Raw genomic sequence first — 19,216 nt, 5'->3', positions numbered from 1 at the left:
AGGTGTCATCTTGAATTCCTTTAATAGTCTTGCATATGATATCACAATTAATTATAAATTACATTAGCACTATGATCCAAAATTGTAAATTTTGTAACGCTCTCAAATTGAAAAGCGAAACACCTAGCATGTGCTGCAATTTAGGTAGGAAAAACTCGATATCTTGCTACAGCCACCAGAACCGTTAAGCAACTTACTCATGGGTGACCATCCTGATCACGATCACTTCATTAATCGTACAAAGAAATATAATTGTTGTTTTCAAATGACATTGTTTTCTGCTAAACAAGTTGATGAAGAAGGTTTTATGCCATTTTTAAAGTTCAAGGCTAAGTATGCCATTTGTATGGTAGTTTGATTCAAAACACTCAGTAAAACCCAAAATATTTACAAATGTATTTTGTTGGGGAAGATGAAAAAGAACTTCAACTTAAATATTCTCTTTATCCAAAAGTTGAATGAGCAATGAGCATTAGTCAAACAGTCTTCTTCTTCATCACGTAGAAGGCCCAATATCGTCTTCGGTTTTGAAGACTTTGAACAACACCGAATATCCGACACTTCAAGCAACATGTAGAGCCTTTGGATTATTAGAAGATGACAATCAGTTGAATTTAGCTTTAAAAGAAGAAGCAGAATGTCGTTCACCTAATAAAATGAGAGAACTATTTAGTATTAATATTTTAGAATCCATCAGACGCTTCAAAGCTTTGGAATAATATTATAAGGACGGTATTTCGGACGATATCCGATGATAATATTCATAGACAACACATGGAAAATAATATGACAGGCGATAAACTTTATAATAAATGTTTGGTATTAATTGATGATTTTGTTTTGAATCTAGGTTCAATGAGCTTAAAAGAATATCGTTTGCCAACTCCTACAAGATCTTGTGAACTGTTAGAAAATAGAGAATATTTAAAAGAAACAAGCTATGATTTAATTGCTTTACACGAGATTGTTAAGCAAAATGAACACTCATTGACTGAGGAATAGTGGTTTGTTTACAAACAAATATCAAATAGCATCTTATTAAATTTAGGAAAATGTAAGATATAAAATATACAGTAAATAATAAAAAGGGTATGTGGCTGGCAGCCGACTTACAAAACCATCGGAGGTTGAATAGGGTGGTCCATGCTCCAGGATGATGTCGTTGGTATGTGTTATGGGTAGACGGGTTGCGGTAGAAAATGCACACTAATAATTTTATGACACGCACAACCACAATACGGCACGTCCGCACCAAAAATTGTCTTTGCCCTTTTCAGAGTTATTTTAAAAATAGGAGATGGAAAATATCTGGAATATGAAGAAAATATTACTTTGCCGACCGGATTAGGTACTGTTGTAAAAACTATAAAGGAACTCAAAGACAAAATATATTCAGACATTGAAAACATTAAAGATAAATAAATGGACTGGTTATGTGAGTGGGCCATATTGACATCAAAAATGATATACAGCAGGAGACATAAACAAAATATTATTAGACTCTTTCAAAGCAAAAAAATGGAATACAGATCAGTGAATTCAGTACTGGAAGTAGATGATGCAGTTAATTATCCAGTTCAATTTCTCAATTCACTCAACCCTCCTGGATTTTTACTACATTTATTAATATAAAAAATTGGTTGTCCTATAATGCTTCTCAGAAATCTTAGTTTACCAAAATTGTGCTATTAGACACGTCTTCGGATTATTGGTCTACAATTGGTCTTGCAGTTTCCTGTAAAAGTATGTTTCGCCATGATAATAAACAAATCACAAGGGCAAACCTTGAGATTTGCAGGGATCGATGTAAGAGAAGATTGTTTTTCACATGGCCAATTGTATGGGTTATGAGAAAAACAAAAAAAAAGTTTTAAAAATTCACATGTTAGTGTTACGTTAGAAAATGAAAAAAAAAATAAAAAAATACATACATACATAGATCTGGGTTCTTAATAAAAAATAAAATAATACATAATAATACATTCAAAATAATAGTTTTTAAACATTTTTACTTTTTTTTAAAAATTTTTTCCTTGGTAAGAATTTCCAGTTTTTCTTAAATATAAAATTAAATCCTTGTTTTTTTTTATAATCATTATAATTTTGTATAGTTAATTCAATTTTAGATTTATCTTTAATAGGATTCTGTACATAGTTTTTTATTGAATTAATTATTGTCAAAGTTTGAGTTTGCGTTTCTTTTAAAACCGATATAACTACGTGTGTTGGAGGATGGGGGCTATAAAACTGACCATTGTACGTCCTATGAAAGCTCTCTGGACCATTAGTAGTTCTAAAAAATATCGCATGTTTTAGAGTCAGTACGCTCACGAGTTTAGTTATTTTGGCATCAACAGGAATTACAGCTAATATAGTTTATAGAGAAATATTATATTAATAATAAAAATCATCTTAATAAACAATTAATATAACATGACATATTTTTTTTAAACAATCTTATTTAAATTTAATTTAACTAGATAATATTTAATCTTACCAGATAACAACAATTAATAAACCCGGCAACAACAGGTAATTCAGCTAGCGTTATAATAATAAATTAATATAGGTACCGATGTTATATTATGTCATATTGTAATTTAAAAAACAGAATAAGAACACTATTACAGTCATATAATAAATTAAGTAGGTATAGGTACCTTCATAATTAATAGAGTGTGTTGAATCTGAACTATCAGCTAGGTGTTGTATAAGAAGATTTATTTTTATTAGAAATTTCTCTAATTATTTTTCTTAGACAACAATATCCCAAAGTTTTCCTCTATTAGGTGTTTATTTGTTGCCTTCTCTTTGGTATGGAATAAAGTATGTCTGAGTGGTTTCGGTTGGAAATAATCTAATGATATCTAATGTTAAAGTTTTAAAACAGTTTGTTTGAAAGTGTGGTTCTCACTTTGTAGTAAAATAGAAGTAATGATAACATGAGTCATTTTATTTCTCATAAGACTCTTCAATGATTGATAAACTTCATAAAAATCCAAAATTATATTTCCCTCAGAGTGATTAAATAGAATTTCTTTTACAGCGTTTTTCTTTTCCTATATTATTTTTTAGAAATATTATATTCATTAGAAAACACAATATAAAGTAATAATAATGTAGTATTTCCTAAATTATACATAATTCTTAACAGGAAAAACTATTAAATAATTCAAACTAATTAAATTAGCATTTGTATCATCATAATTTATATTATTATCAAATAAATTTGTATTGTTCTTATCATAAAACAAATTATGTGCTGAATGATGAATAAACATATTTTCGTTTTTCAGTTATGTTGGCTGTTTTTTTTCGCTTTTCAGTTTTCTTTGTTCTAAATTGTATAAAAAAGTAGGTGCTATACAGTATACCGCCTACCCCTATAACACAATGACTAGTAGAATTGTATAATGTACAATAAATTAACGATTTAAAGTTTTTAATTTTTATATTTTATCAGTAGTGATAACAACTGTTAACAAAAACTGTCTCAAAAAGCTCGTGCGCCAGTTCCGCACTGAGTGTAAAACACTCTTGCAGTTTTTCAAGATGGAACACATTACACTGGAATCGTGCAAACACGTAGTGGTAGATGGAACACGCAAATGGCACTCAGTGCGCCCTTAGTGCAATAGTGCAACTAGGTGGAAAACGCCATTACATTTTCATTTTCAACAAGGGCATATTTTAGGGGGGTGGCGAAGGGGGCATTCACCCCCTTATCACTCATATTTTTTCTATATAATACATTGATTTAAATGATTTAATTAAAACAATTTCCGTTTGATAAATATCGTAACTATTGTTACTATTTACTTGCTAATATTGGCCTAAAATATATTTTTGTAGATTGAAAACATGGTTACGTTCCAGAATAAGCCAAAATCGCTTAACAGGTTTGGCTTTGCTGCATATTAACAGGCATATTGTTGTATCAGTTGATAATATAATCGACAATTTTTCTAAAATGAAGAAAAGAGAAACTGAATTTGTTATTTGAGAATTTCCGTATTTGACAAGGTACCTACCAACCTTATGTTGGTATTAGCTCTCCGGCTCATTTTTGGTATCAAATTAGCCAATATACACTCCACAATCGGTTAAAAGTATAAATCCAGAACGATCGTCGATCAGTGTCTTCATCTGTAAAAAATCATAAATATTATTTCACTTCAATAATATTATTGAGTAGGTAGATTATGTTTAAATAATTTATTATCAAACCTTAATTATATTTATAATATTTAACTTACCTTTAAATACTTGTTTTATGTTTTCACTTAATTTTAGTTCATTTAAAATGTTTACCGCAAAGTCATCAGCCATAATTGAAAAAAAAAGCATTGATACTTATTTATATCTATGCATAATATATAGTTTCTAATATTTTAATATGTATTAATATGTAATTACTAATTACTATATTATTATAATTTATCACAAACATTATTGTATTTTAAATATAATAATATAACTTATAAGTTATAAGAAATAATAATTAAGAAAACAAAGAATAAATGCATGAGTCGCGCGTGACAACAAAATCTGATTTATAAGTACCTAAATAAATTATAACCTGCAAAGCACGCGGTCGCCACAATTGAAGTGTAGTATATAAATATACATATATATATATATAATAACTACACAGTATAGTAAATGTTATCAAATATTACAGTAACCATACCAAAATGTTATTGTTGGAATAAACAAACAAATGATTTCAGAAATTCTTACTGATTTATTTTGGTAACTCTGCTATACAATATAGTTAATACTTAATTTTTACTTTATACATTGGAGAAACTTAACATAATAACATACTCAACAATGCAGTTTTATTGGCTGTTACTAAATTAATAAGTTAATATAACTATCAATGTAGCTGATTCAACCACTAAGTAGTCAACTATTTGCTATAACTTAATTATTTTTTTCCGTGTGATCATATTATAATTTATTCAAATTTTTGAGATAATTTATATTATATCTACCGTTGAAGTATCATGTGATGTTAAACTCTTATATTTTTCAAATATTCTCCTTTTTTACAATAAAGTATGTAGTGGATACATTTAAAAAAAAATTGTAGGTATGTTAATAATCAGCGTTCTCTGTGGACGGACGTCTGTTTGTTGCATTCTCGCTTATCTATCATAACAGTAGTGATATTTTTCGTTAATTGGAATAAGTCAATATGCTGTGTGCCGTCTGCAACGACGACATATATGAAAATGAAGATATAAAGTGTGCAAAGTGTAAAATATTCTTACATTTCACATGCGCTGGATTCCGAGAATCTAATTTTAGGAAATTGAGTGCTATAAACAAAGGAAAATGGTGCTGTTCAAAGTGCAGAGATAATACAAACATGTTAACTCCTGATAAAAATAATGAAAAAGAAATCATACTGGAAAAAAATTCAAGTAAAGTATTATTGGACTTAAAAAATTCAGTTGATTTCATGAGTAAACAATTTGATGATTTTTCTACGCAATTGCGAGACATTATAAAATCTGTTAAAGTTATCAGCGAAGAAAATAAAGTATTAAAAGAACAGAATATTATATTGAAAAATGAATTATCTGTAGTTAATAAAAGAATAAATATCATAGAGCAGAATCTAATTGGAAATCATATTGAAATAATTGGAGTTCCTGAACAGACAAATGAAGACTGTGGAAAAATAGTAGAAACAATTTCAAAGGTCCTGGGTGAAACTACATCTGTGGAATATGCGTATCGTACCCGTTCAAAAGTTCAAAATAAACCTGGGAAAATTATAGCTGTCTTATACTCGAACAATAATAAAAAAACACTGATGGACCTAGCAAGAAAGAAGAAATTAAAAGCAAAGGATATCAATACAGAATGGAATAATGAAGGTATATATTTAAATAATGTATTAACTCGGATAAATAGTAATTTATTTTATAAGACAAGAATGTATGCTAAGAAAAATAACTATAAATTTGTCTGGTTTAGAGACTGCAAAATATTCATAAGAAAAGACGAAAAAAATAAAGTTATTGTTATAGAGGACGAGTATACTCTAAATAACATTGTTTAATATAGGAATATATATATATATATATACATATTATATTTCATATTACGATTAATTACCCAGTTAATATTTCTCTAAATTATAATGCATGTTGTTAATATGTTAGATAAATTTTTAAATTATAAAACAAAATACTTTGACTCTATCACTGAATTTGTATATACTTATAATATAGAAAATAAGTTATGTATTAATATTTTATGTTGTAATATTAGGAGTGTGAATGCGAATTTAGATGAACTACTTATGTTCATAGAAAATGATAGTCATAAAAATAATATAGATGTTATTGTGTTAACCGAGACTTGGCATGATGTAAATTTTTGTAATATAAATGTACCCGGTTACAATACGTTTTTCACAAAAAATAAGAGAAATCAAAATGATGGAATTATAATCTTAATAAAAAATTACTTTAAGTATGAATTTTTTGAATATAACTTTGATGAGGTTAATATTGTTAAATTATTTATTAAAACCAATAAGACTCCAATTACTTTATATTGTATATATAGGTCTCCGTCAAATGATATTCACAAATTTTTGACCATATTAAACGATATTTTATCGACAGAAAAAAATGATAGTGGGTTTACAGTGATTCTAGGTGATATAAATATAAGCATAATTGGTATAGATAAGTCTGATAATGAATACTTAGATAAGTTGGCAAAATGTTTAATTATAAATCTCTTATTAATATATATACTAGAACTCCGACTGGTTTTAATCACTCTTGCATAGATCATATTTTTGTCAAATATAATAAAGAAATAAATAACTTTAATGCCGGTGTCATTCAAACTAATTTTAGTGACAATTTTTCAATGATTTTAACAATACCCGTACTGGAAACAATAAATACTTCCAAATGCAATACAATTAATTATATAGATTTTAAAAAAGTTGATACTAGTTTAAAATCTGAACTTTGGGCAGGCGTATACGATACTCAAAATGTTAACGTAAGTTGTGATAGATTTTATAAAATAGTATCTTCTGCAATAGATACGGCTACTACAAAAAAGACAGTAAGTTCTAAATATAAACGATTAAAAGAATGGATGACAGCAGGTCTCTTATGCTCTGCTCGAAAAAAACAAAAATTGTCTTTAAAAGTGAAAATGCATCCGAATAACAAATCGTTGATGTCTTATTACACCAAGTATAAAAATAATTTTACTATAATTTTACGACGAGCAAAAACTAACTTTTATCAAACTAAATTTTCCGCGGTAGCGTCTAATCCCAAAAAAACTTGGAAATTAATCAAGGAAGTTACCGACACTGTAATCCAAAATTCAAACGAAATAAAAACTATAATTATCAATAACAAGGCTATAAATACTTTAGATGAACCGCATAAAGTGACACAATTCTTTAATGATTTTTTTATACAGGTGGGAAATAATAAAACTAACAATTGTAATAATCATATTAATACTGAAGATATTACTGAACTACGAAATTATTCTTTTGATACTGCATTTAAAGAACAAATTAATGAATTGGATGTTTTTCAAATAATTGACAAACTTAAAGATGACACCTCAGCTGGTTATGATAAAATATCGGTCAAACTTCTAAAATATATAGCTAAAAGTATCTTGAGGCCACTAACATACATATGTAATTTAAGTATACGCAATTGCATATTCCCCGATAAATTTAAAACTGCAATAGTAATTCCACTATATAAGAACGGAGATAAACAAAAAGTTAATAATTATAGACCAATCTCTATGTTATGTAATTTTTCAAAAATATTAGAAAAGATTATAAAAAACCGCTTAATAAACTACTTAGAAGCAAACAATTTATTGTCAAAAAATCAGTTTGGCTTCAGACCTGGCATAGGTACCGAAGAGGCTCTTTATAGTGCCACTAGCTTTATTTATAATGCACTAGATAAGGGAAAGAAAACTTTGGCAATTTTTCTAGATCTTGCTAAAGCGTTCGACATGGTAAATCATTCGGAATTAATTAGAATTCTACCTAGTTTTGGTATGAAAACAAGTAGTATAAAATGGTTTACAAGTTATTTATTTAAAAGAAATCAAATAGTTATGATAAATGGTGTTCTAAGTGAGGAAAGGGAAATAATATGTGGAGTACCTCAGGGCAGTGTACTTGGTCCGATCTTTTTTATACTATACATAAATACTATATGCAATCTAAAAATTGATGGGAAAATAATTACATATGCAGATGATACATGTTTGCTTTTTTCTGGTCCCACTTGGGATTTAGTATATCTAAAGTCGGAAAATGAATTGACAAGAGTTGTCAATCATTTAAGCTCAAGGAAACTATTATTAAATATAAAAAAAACAGTTTTTATGACTTTTACTATAAACAAAGAAAATATGCCTTCCGATAAAATCACTGTCCACTGTATTGTAGAGATAAGGAGCAATGTAATAATAATATTTGCAAATCAATTTCAAAAGTACCATTTACACGATACCTGGGTATTACCTTTGATGAAAACCTAAGGTGGAATGTACATATAGATAACATAGTTAATCGTTTAAGAATATCAGTGTATAAATTCTGTAAACTTAAAGATATTTTTCCTATTAACATTGTACGTAATATATATTTATCATTATATCAAGCGGTCTTTCAATATGGCATTAGAGTATGGGGAGGTCTTACTCAAAAAGCTATTAAACCACTACAACTGCAGCAAAATAAAATTATTAGAATATGTCTAAATAAATACTGTTTGAAGGATCTACGTCTCAAAACTATAAAGAATTTAAAGTTTTGCCTATTAATTCACTGTATAAAAAAATTGCAATTATGTGGGTAATAAAAAATAGGGAAAATTGGTTTAATATAGATAAATCCAAACAAACTAGGGAAATTAGGGCATATGATACTAAAATTAATTATACGTTAACTTCATTTGGTCAAAGGTTTGTGGATTATCTTGGTCCGAAATTTTATAACTCCCTAGATTTAGATTTAAAAAAGGAAATAATCGAAAATCCTAAATATGCAAAAAATATTATTAAAAATTGGTTGATATTAAATATTGAATAAAATGTACCTATATCTTAATATTAACCATTATATATTATATTATATTATATTATATTTTATATTTTGTTCTAATCTTTACTTCATTTATTTCAATTAACTTGTATATTTTGTATATAATTACTAAACTTGTTTATCCTGTTATCATAAGCAATTTGTATATTATTATTAGTAAGTAATATTAACTCCCTACCTTCATCACAAGCTATGCTTAAAGAAGGTAGGTATAAATTTAAGAATTATTGTATTATTGTATATATTATAATTGTACAATTAATCTTTTATTTAAAAAAAAAAAAAAAAAAAAAAAAAAAATGTACTTGAACTTAATCAATCCAAAATTCAAACTAGTAGTTTCTCAGCCTATGTTACCATTTATCTAAAATATTTTTTGACATGATAATTTTTATCAAAGTAATTTATTTTATTATAACTTATAAGACATTAGTAACACAGTTAAAATACGATTGAATTAATTTTACCAAAATAATTGCATTTGTCAATGTCATTATGTGTAAGCAATATAATAATATACTTAAAACTTTTAACTACCTACCCACGAATAATATATTTAAATCACAACTAAATAACAAAAAATGTACTATTTGTTAAAATTTGAGCTAAAAATCTATGAAAAAAACTGGAAAATCAATTTTTTATACAAACTATAAAATAATTTGATAATTTTTGAGATTTTTAAGATCTTATTAACATTTGAACTTTAAATGCTTGTAAAAAAATTATGTATGTATATTTTCAATATTTTTTAATTGTTATTATAAAAGTTTCAAGCTATTTCACATAAGCAGCTAAAACTGTTTATTTAAAAATTTTTTTTGAAAAATGATAAATTGAACATTTGGTAAAAATGTTAAGCATAAAATAATTATAAGTAATAATTTTCTAAAATAAGAAAGTCGTTCGATGAGAATTCATTAATTTGCTAGAAAATATATCTGGTATCGAAAAAATTCAAACGCACTGAGTAGTGAGTAGGTACTGGTATTCTCTCTATCTCTCAGCTCTAACTTCTAAACATTGAACTTAATAAATTGTTTTACGAATAATAATTCACTATACGTCATGACTCATGGTTAAGAACATATGACATTACTTATATGAAATTATGTCTCGAATAAGAATTCATATTAAGTTTTGTGCCACAGGGGGACGCAATATAAAAATTAAGTCTATATAATACATCGTATATTGCACTCGATCGTCACAACATGAAATAGATTTTAATAAGGGTAAAGTAAGTGTTAAGGTTGAAATGTATAGTAAAAATGATATTGATCAAGAATAAGTCACAAATAATCGAATTTAAGTAGCACCTTGAATTCTTGATGAAAAAAAGTGACCACGCTCGTCCCACTTATGATATTTATATTATGTTTTGATTTGTTTTCACATCAATATTGCACATAGTGAAAAACAATGTCACCTGGGAAATGATTTGGTAATTTAGTTGCAGAAAATATACTTTGGGAATTGCTGCACGAAAAATATAATGAAATGTAAAAGAATTTAGAACATGTGTATGATGTCTATTGCTATATAGATTTAAAATAATCACGAAAAGGTACTATAAAAAGAGCTGCTGTCATTGCAACACATCAATAAGTCATTTGAGTCTCGACAAAACAACATCTCCGCTCCTCAAAATAAAACAGTGAGTATTAATATTTTTTTCGCCTATTTCTGAACAAAATAGCTTATAAAAAGTTTCAACGATTTTATACCTATTTAAATTTACATTTTCGTAACAGTTGTAGGTATTTTTATTCGATAGAATTTCATTTTTATAACATATTTTTTCAAACACACAAAATGATAAGTCCTCATACTTGACGTTAGATTAATATTAATAAATAACACTTTTGCTACAGACATATTTTATAAAACATTAAAACATAGATTAACTTTCAGCTATTGTTTACATTACTAATCAATAATCCATTATAAAAATTGGATCCACGGTTGTAAGAATGTTTTATTGTATCCGTGGTTATAAATTTCAGATACATTTGTAAATTTTACAAAGTGACATAACAAACATTAATTTTTGATCCAAACAACACTATACCTACATTTTTTTTTGTTTTCTTCAATTATTAATTAAATATCCATTATTGATTTAACAAAATGTTTGTCATTTATTTAACAGCAATCTAATGACATCAAATAAAAGTATTTATTCATATCAATAATACCATTATTAAATATCGTTTTATTTCTATGATGAAAAAAGACAGTATACTGCAGTGTTATATTATTAACTTTAATATATTTTAAAGCAATAGTGACAGGTATATTATTATATAATATTTAGGTATGTATTATATTATAATACTGTTGACTTATACATCAAGTTCGTAAATAATATTGTTTGATCAATATTTTTTCCGTTTATATTAGGTAAACAAAATTCAAAAATAAAGTAGTTAGTATAGCAATATGAATAATATTATTTTGATTATATATTATAGGATTTTTATTTTCTCATATGTATAGAAAATCGTTTTGAACATTAAATATATCCAAGAATTGTATTCACTCTCGCGAATTCTTCATTTTCAGAAATACAGAATTATTCTAAGAGTTGTTATCCTACAGAGTATTGAATATACTCGTTAACGAAGCATCTCAATAGTATCAAACCAGGTAATTTGCCGTATATATTTTTTATTGCAAATAATAATAAATCTAAAAGGAAATTAATTCATAATTTTAACTGTTGTCAAATAAGTATTTCAATAGAGTTGCTTGTATTATGGTATTATTATTATTATATTATGGTATTATTATTATTATGCTATGTATTATGGTCATATATTGTATTTATAAATAAATTGTGTCCATGACGTGTACATGGATACAAAATACGATAAAAATAACTAATAAATGTTTTATACCTACCTAGCGTTTTTAAAGTAAACTATGTATTTGAGGCGATGACGTCGTATATCGACACGTCATTCGTTCATAAAAATATTGTATAATAAAAAAAAATTTAAACTTTTTTTAATCTTTAAATTGTTTAAATTTTCTTTTTCGAAGTATTAAGTAATAAATAATAGTTAATGTACCTTTATACATTTCAGTGTATATTTCTTACATAATCTCGCAACAATCAACGACGTCAATAATATAATAACTCCTGTAAAATCTTTTGAATTATTAGTACATATTTTAATTTTTTGTCAAACTTTCCTAAAACCGTCAATATCAAACCATTCCAAAATCGTCTAGGTTGATCATAAATAATTATTATAATAACATATTATGTGCATGATTTATAAAAATTCGTGTAGTGTTAACATCACGTTGCAAACATTCAAATATGGTGCATAAATATTTTCAGCCCAAAGAAAAGCAAAAGCCACCTGACTTCAATATGAACTTCAAGTGCACCGTAGCCGTGTTCCTGCTGATGGTAGTGTTGATGTTCGCTACGGACTCCACAAGTGGCTTCAGAAAACCACCGTTCAACGGCAGCATTTTCGGAAAACGAACCATTTCTTATCCTGGTAAATTATTGCACAGCGTTCATTAACGTTGCGTTGTCCATCGTCCGACGTCCAATTTTGAAACAAAAAACCATCGTCCTAATATTATTATTCCAACAGTGCGGTGAAACCTAATTTTTCGCGTATTATTTGTTGTACTCCGATAAGGATTTCCAAGTTGTATTTTCTCATCCTATATCATCGCAAACCTACCTATTGGGGATGCGACCAGGGCACATTTTCAGAACACAACTGTTATTTATTAAAACAATATTTTTTTTTTTAAATTCAGTTATACTCTTACTGCAGTTTTATATATTATGATAGTACATGATTTGAAAAAAATCATAAAATCATAAAAACGATAAATTTTCCAAATGTTAACAACAATTCAAAATTTTTAATGTTTTCAACATCAAATCTCATTGCTGGAATTGGAAAATATTACTTCTATACAGTAAAAAATTTGTCCCGAAATAAAAATTGTAGTATAGCTTATGTTAATTTAAATGACCGACCAGACCTAAACAGTTATAATACTAATAGTAATCACTAATCAGTAGTATTTTGTAAAAATAATTGCCTATAGTAACTCCTTAATAATTACAATTTACGATATTAATGCGATGGACAGCAAATAATATATTATTATAGCCTAAACAACATTAACAATCGATTGTATTATGAATTTTATGCTATGTATGTGTATTTTTGCGCAGAATATGAAAATCCTGGAAAGACTATTTATACCATGTGCGAGATCGCGTCAGACGCGTGCCAGAATTGGTTCCCCTCATCCGTAGAGAAGAAATGAAAAGCCTGCACCTCCTCCACAAAGAAAACGAAACGTCAATCTGCGACGTATCAAATCCAGTAGTCGAAAATATGTAGTTGAATGAACCGTGTTTTGTGATTTTTTTTTCTAATAAAACGCTTGTCTGATATAAATCAAAAAAGTGTTTTAGATTATTATTTTTCAATCCTATTCAAAGTCACTGTCGAGTGATGAGTTTGATCCGCTAAAAACATAGCCGAGTTTTCTTGGCAATCCTCAAGTCATAATTCATGAGACTTAATAATTTGTCCAGGAGATTCAAGTTTGCGAAGATATGAAGACGTGGTAGAAGCGAGCAACATGACGAACATAAAATTTCTAAACATTTTATAAAATGAAAACACAATCATATATTTTTGTCTTTACAAATTTAAAAAATAAAAAGGGGATAAGTTGGTAACGCTGTGCGACTGCTGCAGGCGTACGTTAAGTGTCTAGGGAGTCAGTGTAATGGATGTGTTGAAATTCGAATTGAATAGTATAAGACGATCAGTGCCGTAGCTAGAACTAGATGGGCCCCGGTGCAAATTTTATCTGTGGGCCCTTTACTTAAGTGCACATTGGGTATGAATGTAGAGAGTGCTTGAATAATTTATGGTGCACAGGTCTGTGGGGGCTCACAGTCAATACCCCCTTTAATAATATAATAAACTGCATTACAATAATTTTAAATTGTTACTTATGAATATTCTTATTTTTTAATTATAATACAAATATGATAAATTAAAACTTTAATAACCTAGTTATACTTCTATACTTGTATAGACAAATTAATAACTAATACATAATAATAAAGTAGTAACTATATAAATGTTAATATAATCGCTACTCTTTATTTATTTAAACTATTAAGCAACTATACTGTACATAATGTAATATTTACTCAAAATATTTAAAAATAATTATATTTAATATGTTATTAAATGGGAACTGGGAGTGCTAATTTGAAGCCTGAAGGTACTATTGTGATTACAACATCCTAGAACCCCCCTATGTGTGCGTATGGGCCATTATTTTTCATTAATATTTAATTTAAACAATTAGGTATAAAAAACAATACAAATCAGTTATCAATATATAATTTTTTTATTGATTTTAACACAAAAAATTTTTTTTTCTTGCTTTAGCATTAGCAAAGTTGTCAATTATTTTTTCTATGTCTAGTTCATCAGTTCTACTTCTTTCTATATTGAGAATTGCAATATTACTAAGTCTATTTTGAGACATTGAGTTTCTCAAATAATTTTTAATGAGTTTCAATTTTGAAAAGGACCTCTCAGCCGAGGCCACAGTTACCGGGATTGTAAGAAATATTAAACATGCAGTTAACACATCTGGAAAACTACAAGCCATGTCATTTTGAATAATGAAATTTATTAAGTCTCTGATATCAGATTGTTCTGGACCAATTAGTGTTGTAATTGATAAAACTTGTCTGGTAAAGTCTGAATTGATGTCAGATTTGTATTTTAATATAAAATCATAAGAGGACTTGATTATGCTTGATTCCTCAGTAGTTTTTAATTTTGATGGGTTAAGAAAATCAAATGTGTTCATCACTTCATTTAATCCAGTAAATCTATTATGTAACTGTGCTAAAGCTGTGTCAATTATCGGTAAAAAGATTTTAATTTTAAAATTATCCTCCGTTACATTCAATCGTCTGTCACCATCTACTTCGTCAAAATATAATTTAGCATAACGTTGTCGTTTACTTACTGATTGAGTGGTAATACCCCATTTATTACACATACATTTTGCAGTATTTAATACAGAGTCATAATTTTCACGTACATTTTCAAGTGTACAAATTGTTTGCCGAAGTAAAGAGCAAGCATTTTGTATGTTGATATCATTAGACTGCAAACATTTGGATACTGGTTGGACTAATCTTAAAATATTTTCCCAGACACACAATAATAAAATAAATTCTATATTTTCAATTTTTTTTTGCAAAGATTTGCTTTGAACAATCTCTTCATTTTTCTTGCTGGTTAGACTAATTACTGTAAGAGTCTTCAGCACATCAACAAATCTTTCTTTAAGTGCAAATACTGCATTATGTCGAGCTTCCCAGCGTGTAGCACATACTTTTTTTAAAACCTTCTTACGAACTGCTGTTGCATTATCTTCTCCAAGAGCCAATAATGCCCATCTTGGAGCACTTCCACCAAAAAAGTTGAATACAGATTGAACAGTTTCAAAAAATCTCATTGCTTTGTCAGAACTCTTGGCTGCATCACAAACCACAAGGTTCAGATTATGGGCACAACAATGAACATACATAGCATTAGGTACAATATCGTTGATTCGCTTCTGTAACCCTGAATAAATTCCGCTCATCACACTTGCACCATCATAGCCCTGTCCTTTACATTTATTAATATCCAAACCTAAATTATGAAGAATTTGAGAAATCAGATTTTTGTAATCAACAGCTCCGTGATGATGTATTTCAAAAAATCCAAGAAATGATTCTTTAATTTTAACCAAATGGTTTTTAAAATAAATTAAGACATAGCGAATTATAACACTGACTTGTTCAATTTTAGTGATATCTTGAGTGGAGTCTATGATAATTGCAAAACAAGAACATTGCCTGATTTCGTCACAAATTATTTCTTGCAAACTTGATCCCAAAATGCCAATTAATTCATTTTGTATGGTTGGGCTCAAGTACTTGATATGATTTTCTTTATTATTCAATAATGTTTGTAAAACAGGATCAAATTCAGCCAATAGATTAACTAATCTGATAAAATTCCCTTCAGAGTATTCTTTACACTCATTCCCACGTAATGCTGTGTTCCCTGCAGTGAGTGTTAAAATTATTTTTATTATTCTTGTTAAAATATCCCTCCAGAACTTTGCTTCTTTTGAAATTTGGTTTTCAAGTTCTTTATCGATAGTACCGTTTTTTAACCAAATTGTTCTAAGTTTTGTGGCTTCTAAATGTATTAATGAATTTTGTTCATGTAATTTTACTTTTTGGGAAAGATGTTGCCAATCGTTAATACCATCAATCCATTCAGGAGTAAAACTGCTATTGCTACGATTAGCAAAAAGCCAACAAACTTCACAATATACTCTGTCTAGTATGACAGAGTAACACAACCAAGCCCTTGGAATACGACTTCCCATTTTCGTTGACATGAAATAGTAATTTGAAGAAAATCTTCTTATCGTACCTCTTAGATTTGTACCAGGGAATTCAATATTTGGTCTACATGGGCCGTATAATAGTATTGATCTTTAATACTATCTGTTACTTCATTATCAAAACGTCCTTTATCAGTGGGGTAGCTTGACTCCAAATTCAATCCTGCAATATATATTTTTTTTAATTTAACAATTAGATGAGAATTAAAATATCCACATAAAGTAAATACACAAGACACTTATTTCTATTTTTAGCTAAACAAACAATTAAATGTATGTTTTACTATGATCCGATTATACACAGTTAAGCTACTAAGCTGTTACTAACTCATTTTTGAAAAACCATATGAAATAAAGAATTTATTATTATCATTTAAAATATTCATAGGTAATACAAAATAAGATAATATAATAGTTACCAAAATATTACAAGAAAATACAAGCTTGTATTTGATTAAATGTTAAAACTATTTAATTTAATTTAAATTAATACATATTGATATAATTAAAATTGAATTAAATAAATGTGGTACCAATATTGCATTTTTTAAAATTCAAATTAGATATAATATGTACCTGGCAGAGTGTTTTGAGTGGAAGCAGAAACTTGGTCTTCTCTAATACCTTCAAACACTTAAATTGAAAAATTGAATTAATACATATTGATACAATTAAATTCAAATTAAATACAATAATATAATAATATATACCTGGTAGTGTGTTGTAAGTGGAAGCAGGAACATGGTCTTCATTAATACCTTCAATCATTTAAATTAAATTAATACATATTGATACAATTAAATTCAAATTAAATATAATAATATAATAATATGTACCTGGTGGTGTGTTGTGAGTGGAAGCAGGAACATGGTCTTCATTAATACCTGCAAACATTTAAATTGAAAAATTGAATTAATACATATTAATACAATTAAATTCAAATTAAATATAATGATACAGTCTTGTTAAGTATTTGAGTAAATGTATTTAAATATTTTTATTATATTTAGAATACTAAACTTTTTAAATACTTCTCGAATAAAGTATTTGGAAAGTATTTTAAATACGGTCTTTGATGTATTTGTATTTGAGAATTAAATACTTTTATTTAAATACTTTACCTATTTTTTTTTATACAATAAACAATTATTTATTATCTTTTTTCTAGTCAGAAATCAAAAGTACTATCATTGAAATTTTGTATTATATATGAAATACAATAATAAATAATACCTAACTTGTAAGTTGTGGGATAATATAGCTATGGCCAATTAACAATATAAGAATACTACAGTACACCACAGTAGGTGCCAGGTGGCAAGTACTTAGGCTATAATAGTTAGTATCAGAACCAATCTGGAATTCTGGTATATGCACTATGTATAAACTATCAACTATAATATAATAATATACACAGTGTAAATGAGTCTCAATGGTAAAATTTAAAGTTAAAATATCAGAGAAAAAGTATTGAACCCAATTTAATATTTGTATTTGTATTTAATTACCTACTTTCTAAATATTTGTATTTATTCTTAAATACTTTTTGAAAGAAGTACTTCAAATACTATTTAAATACTTTTGAGATTGATGTATATTGTATTTGTATCTCTATTTAAATACAAATTAAAAGTATCTTTTTACAAGACTGTAATAATATAATAATATGTACCTGGTGGTGTGTTGTGAGTTGAAGCAGGAACATGGTCTTCATTAATACCTTCAAACATTTAAATTGAAAAATTGAATTAATACATATTGATACAATTAAATTCAAATTAAATATAATAATATGTACCTGGTGGTGTGTTGTGAGTGGAAGCAGGAACATGCTCTTCATTAATACCTTCAAACATTTAAATTTAATATACATATTGATACAATTAAATATAATAATATAATAATATGTACCTGGTGGTATGTTGTGATTTGAATCAGGAACATGGTCTTCATTAATACCTTCAAACATTTAAATTTAATTAATACATATTGATACAATTAAATTAAAATTAAATATAATAATATACCTAGTACCTACCTGGTGATATGATTGTGGTTATTAATAATATTATGGACACTATGGTACCTAATCAATAGGTAATGAGTTTAAACTTAAAATAAATGTGATGTACTTATTAAGTATTTTTTTTATATTTTGTATTGATTAATTAGTTTGACTATTGAGTAGACTAGTAGCTACATGCCTACCTACATAACGTTGTACCTGTGTAATAATACAGTAACACAACACTTCAAGATAAATATCCATTTCTCACAAGTTAAAAATAATAACAAAGATGCCCACTTATTAACCTTAATAATCTATCTAAGATGTAACTTATTAACTTATTATATACCCATGTCCCATCTAACTGTTTCTATATTACTTAATAGTACTTACCTTTTTTTAAATCTGTCGAAAAAGTTGAACAAAAAAAGTTATTTATTTTTGGCAATTTCGATAGTTTTTCTTGATTTTCTCTTCGTTTTTTTCGTTTTTCATTACCACTAAGATGTTTTTTATTAACGGATGACATAATTAAATGATTAAAATAAGTATTTTAAGCAAAATGTAAAAATTGACAAACGTGCAAACAA

General features: G+C 27.2%; 2 protein-coding genes, 1 long non-coding RNA gene and 1 pseudogene across 3 annotated transcripts; 1 reads left to right on the top strand and 3 right to left on the bottom strand.

Annotated features, from left to right (window-relative positions):
- The first annotated feature begins 10,650 nt into the window (after positions 1–10,650).
- SIFa (neuropeptide SIFamide) lies at positions 10,651–13,580 on the top strand. Its single transcript, XM_089216281.1, has 4 exons — positions 10,651–10,787; positions 11,696–11,779; positions 12,480–12,645; positions 13,344–13,580. The coding sequence occupies exons 3-4, from the start codon at positions 12,513–12,515 to the stop codon at positions 13,436–13,438; spliced, it is 228 nt and encodes a 75-aa protein (XP_089072407.1). The 5' UTR covers positions 10,651–10,787; positions 11,696–11,779; positions 12,480–12,512; the 3' UTR covers positions 13,439–13,580.
- A 974-nt stretch (positions 13,581–14,554) lies between these two features.
- On the bottom strand, positions 14,555–15,802 carry LOC149062829 (zinc finger MYM-type protein 1-like). Its single transcript, XM_089215418.1, has one exon. The coding sequence runs from the start codon at positions 15,800–15,802 to the stop codon at positions 14,555–14,557; it is 1,248 nt and encodes a 415-aa protein (XP_089071544.1).
- LOC149062828 (zinc finger MYM-type protein 1-like) lies at positions 15,802–17,512 on the bottom strand (annotated as a pseudogene).
- Positions 17,513–18,283: 771 nt separating this feature from the next.
- LOC149062827 (uncharacterized) lies at positions 18,284–19,086 on the bottom strand. The gene is made up of 4 exons (XR_016189666.1): positions 19,020–19,086; positions 18,530–18,577; positions 18,417–18,464; positions 18,284–18,338 (listed from the first exon to the last, which is right to left on the bottom strand). It is a non-coding gene; the product is annotated as an uncharacterized LOC149062827 (long non-coding RNA).
- Positions 19,087–19,216: the final 130 nt, after the last annotated feature.

Source organism: Diuraphis noxia, unplaced genomic scaffold, assembly GCF_037042655.1.
Source record: "Diuraphis noxia isolate RWA-SAM2 unplaced genomic scaffold, SU_Dnox_SAM2 contig0001, whole genome shotgun sequence".
NCBI classification, from domain to species: Eukaryota; Metazoa; Arthropoda; class Insecta; order Hemiptera; family Aphididae; genus Diuraphis; species Diuraphis noxia.
The sequence above is the reverse complement of the archived record's forward strand: the minus strand, read 5'-3'. Positions and strand labels throughout refer to the sequence as shown.

Coding starts and splice junctions, on each gene's coding strand:
- SIFa (XM_089216281.1), top strand. CDS start 12,513: ATGAACTTCAAGTGCACCGTAGCCGTGTTCCTGCTGATGGTAGTGTTG. Junction 12,646..13,343: donor ACGAACCATTTCTTATCCTG/GTAAATTATTGC, acceptor ATTTTTGCGCAG/AATATGAAAATCCTGGAAAG.
- LOC149062829 (XM_089215418.1), bottom strand. CDS start 15,802: ATGAGCGGAATTTATTCAGGGTTACAGAAGCGAATCAACGATATTGTA.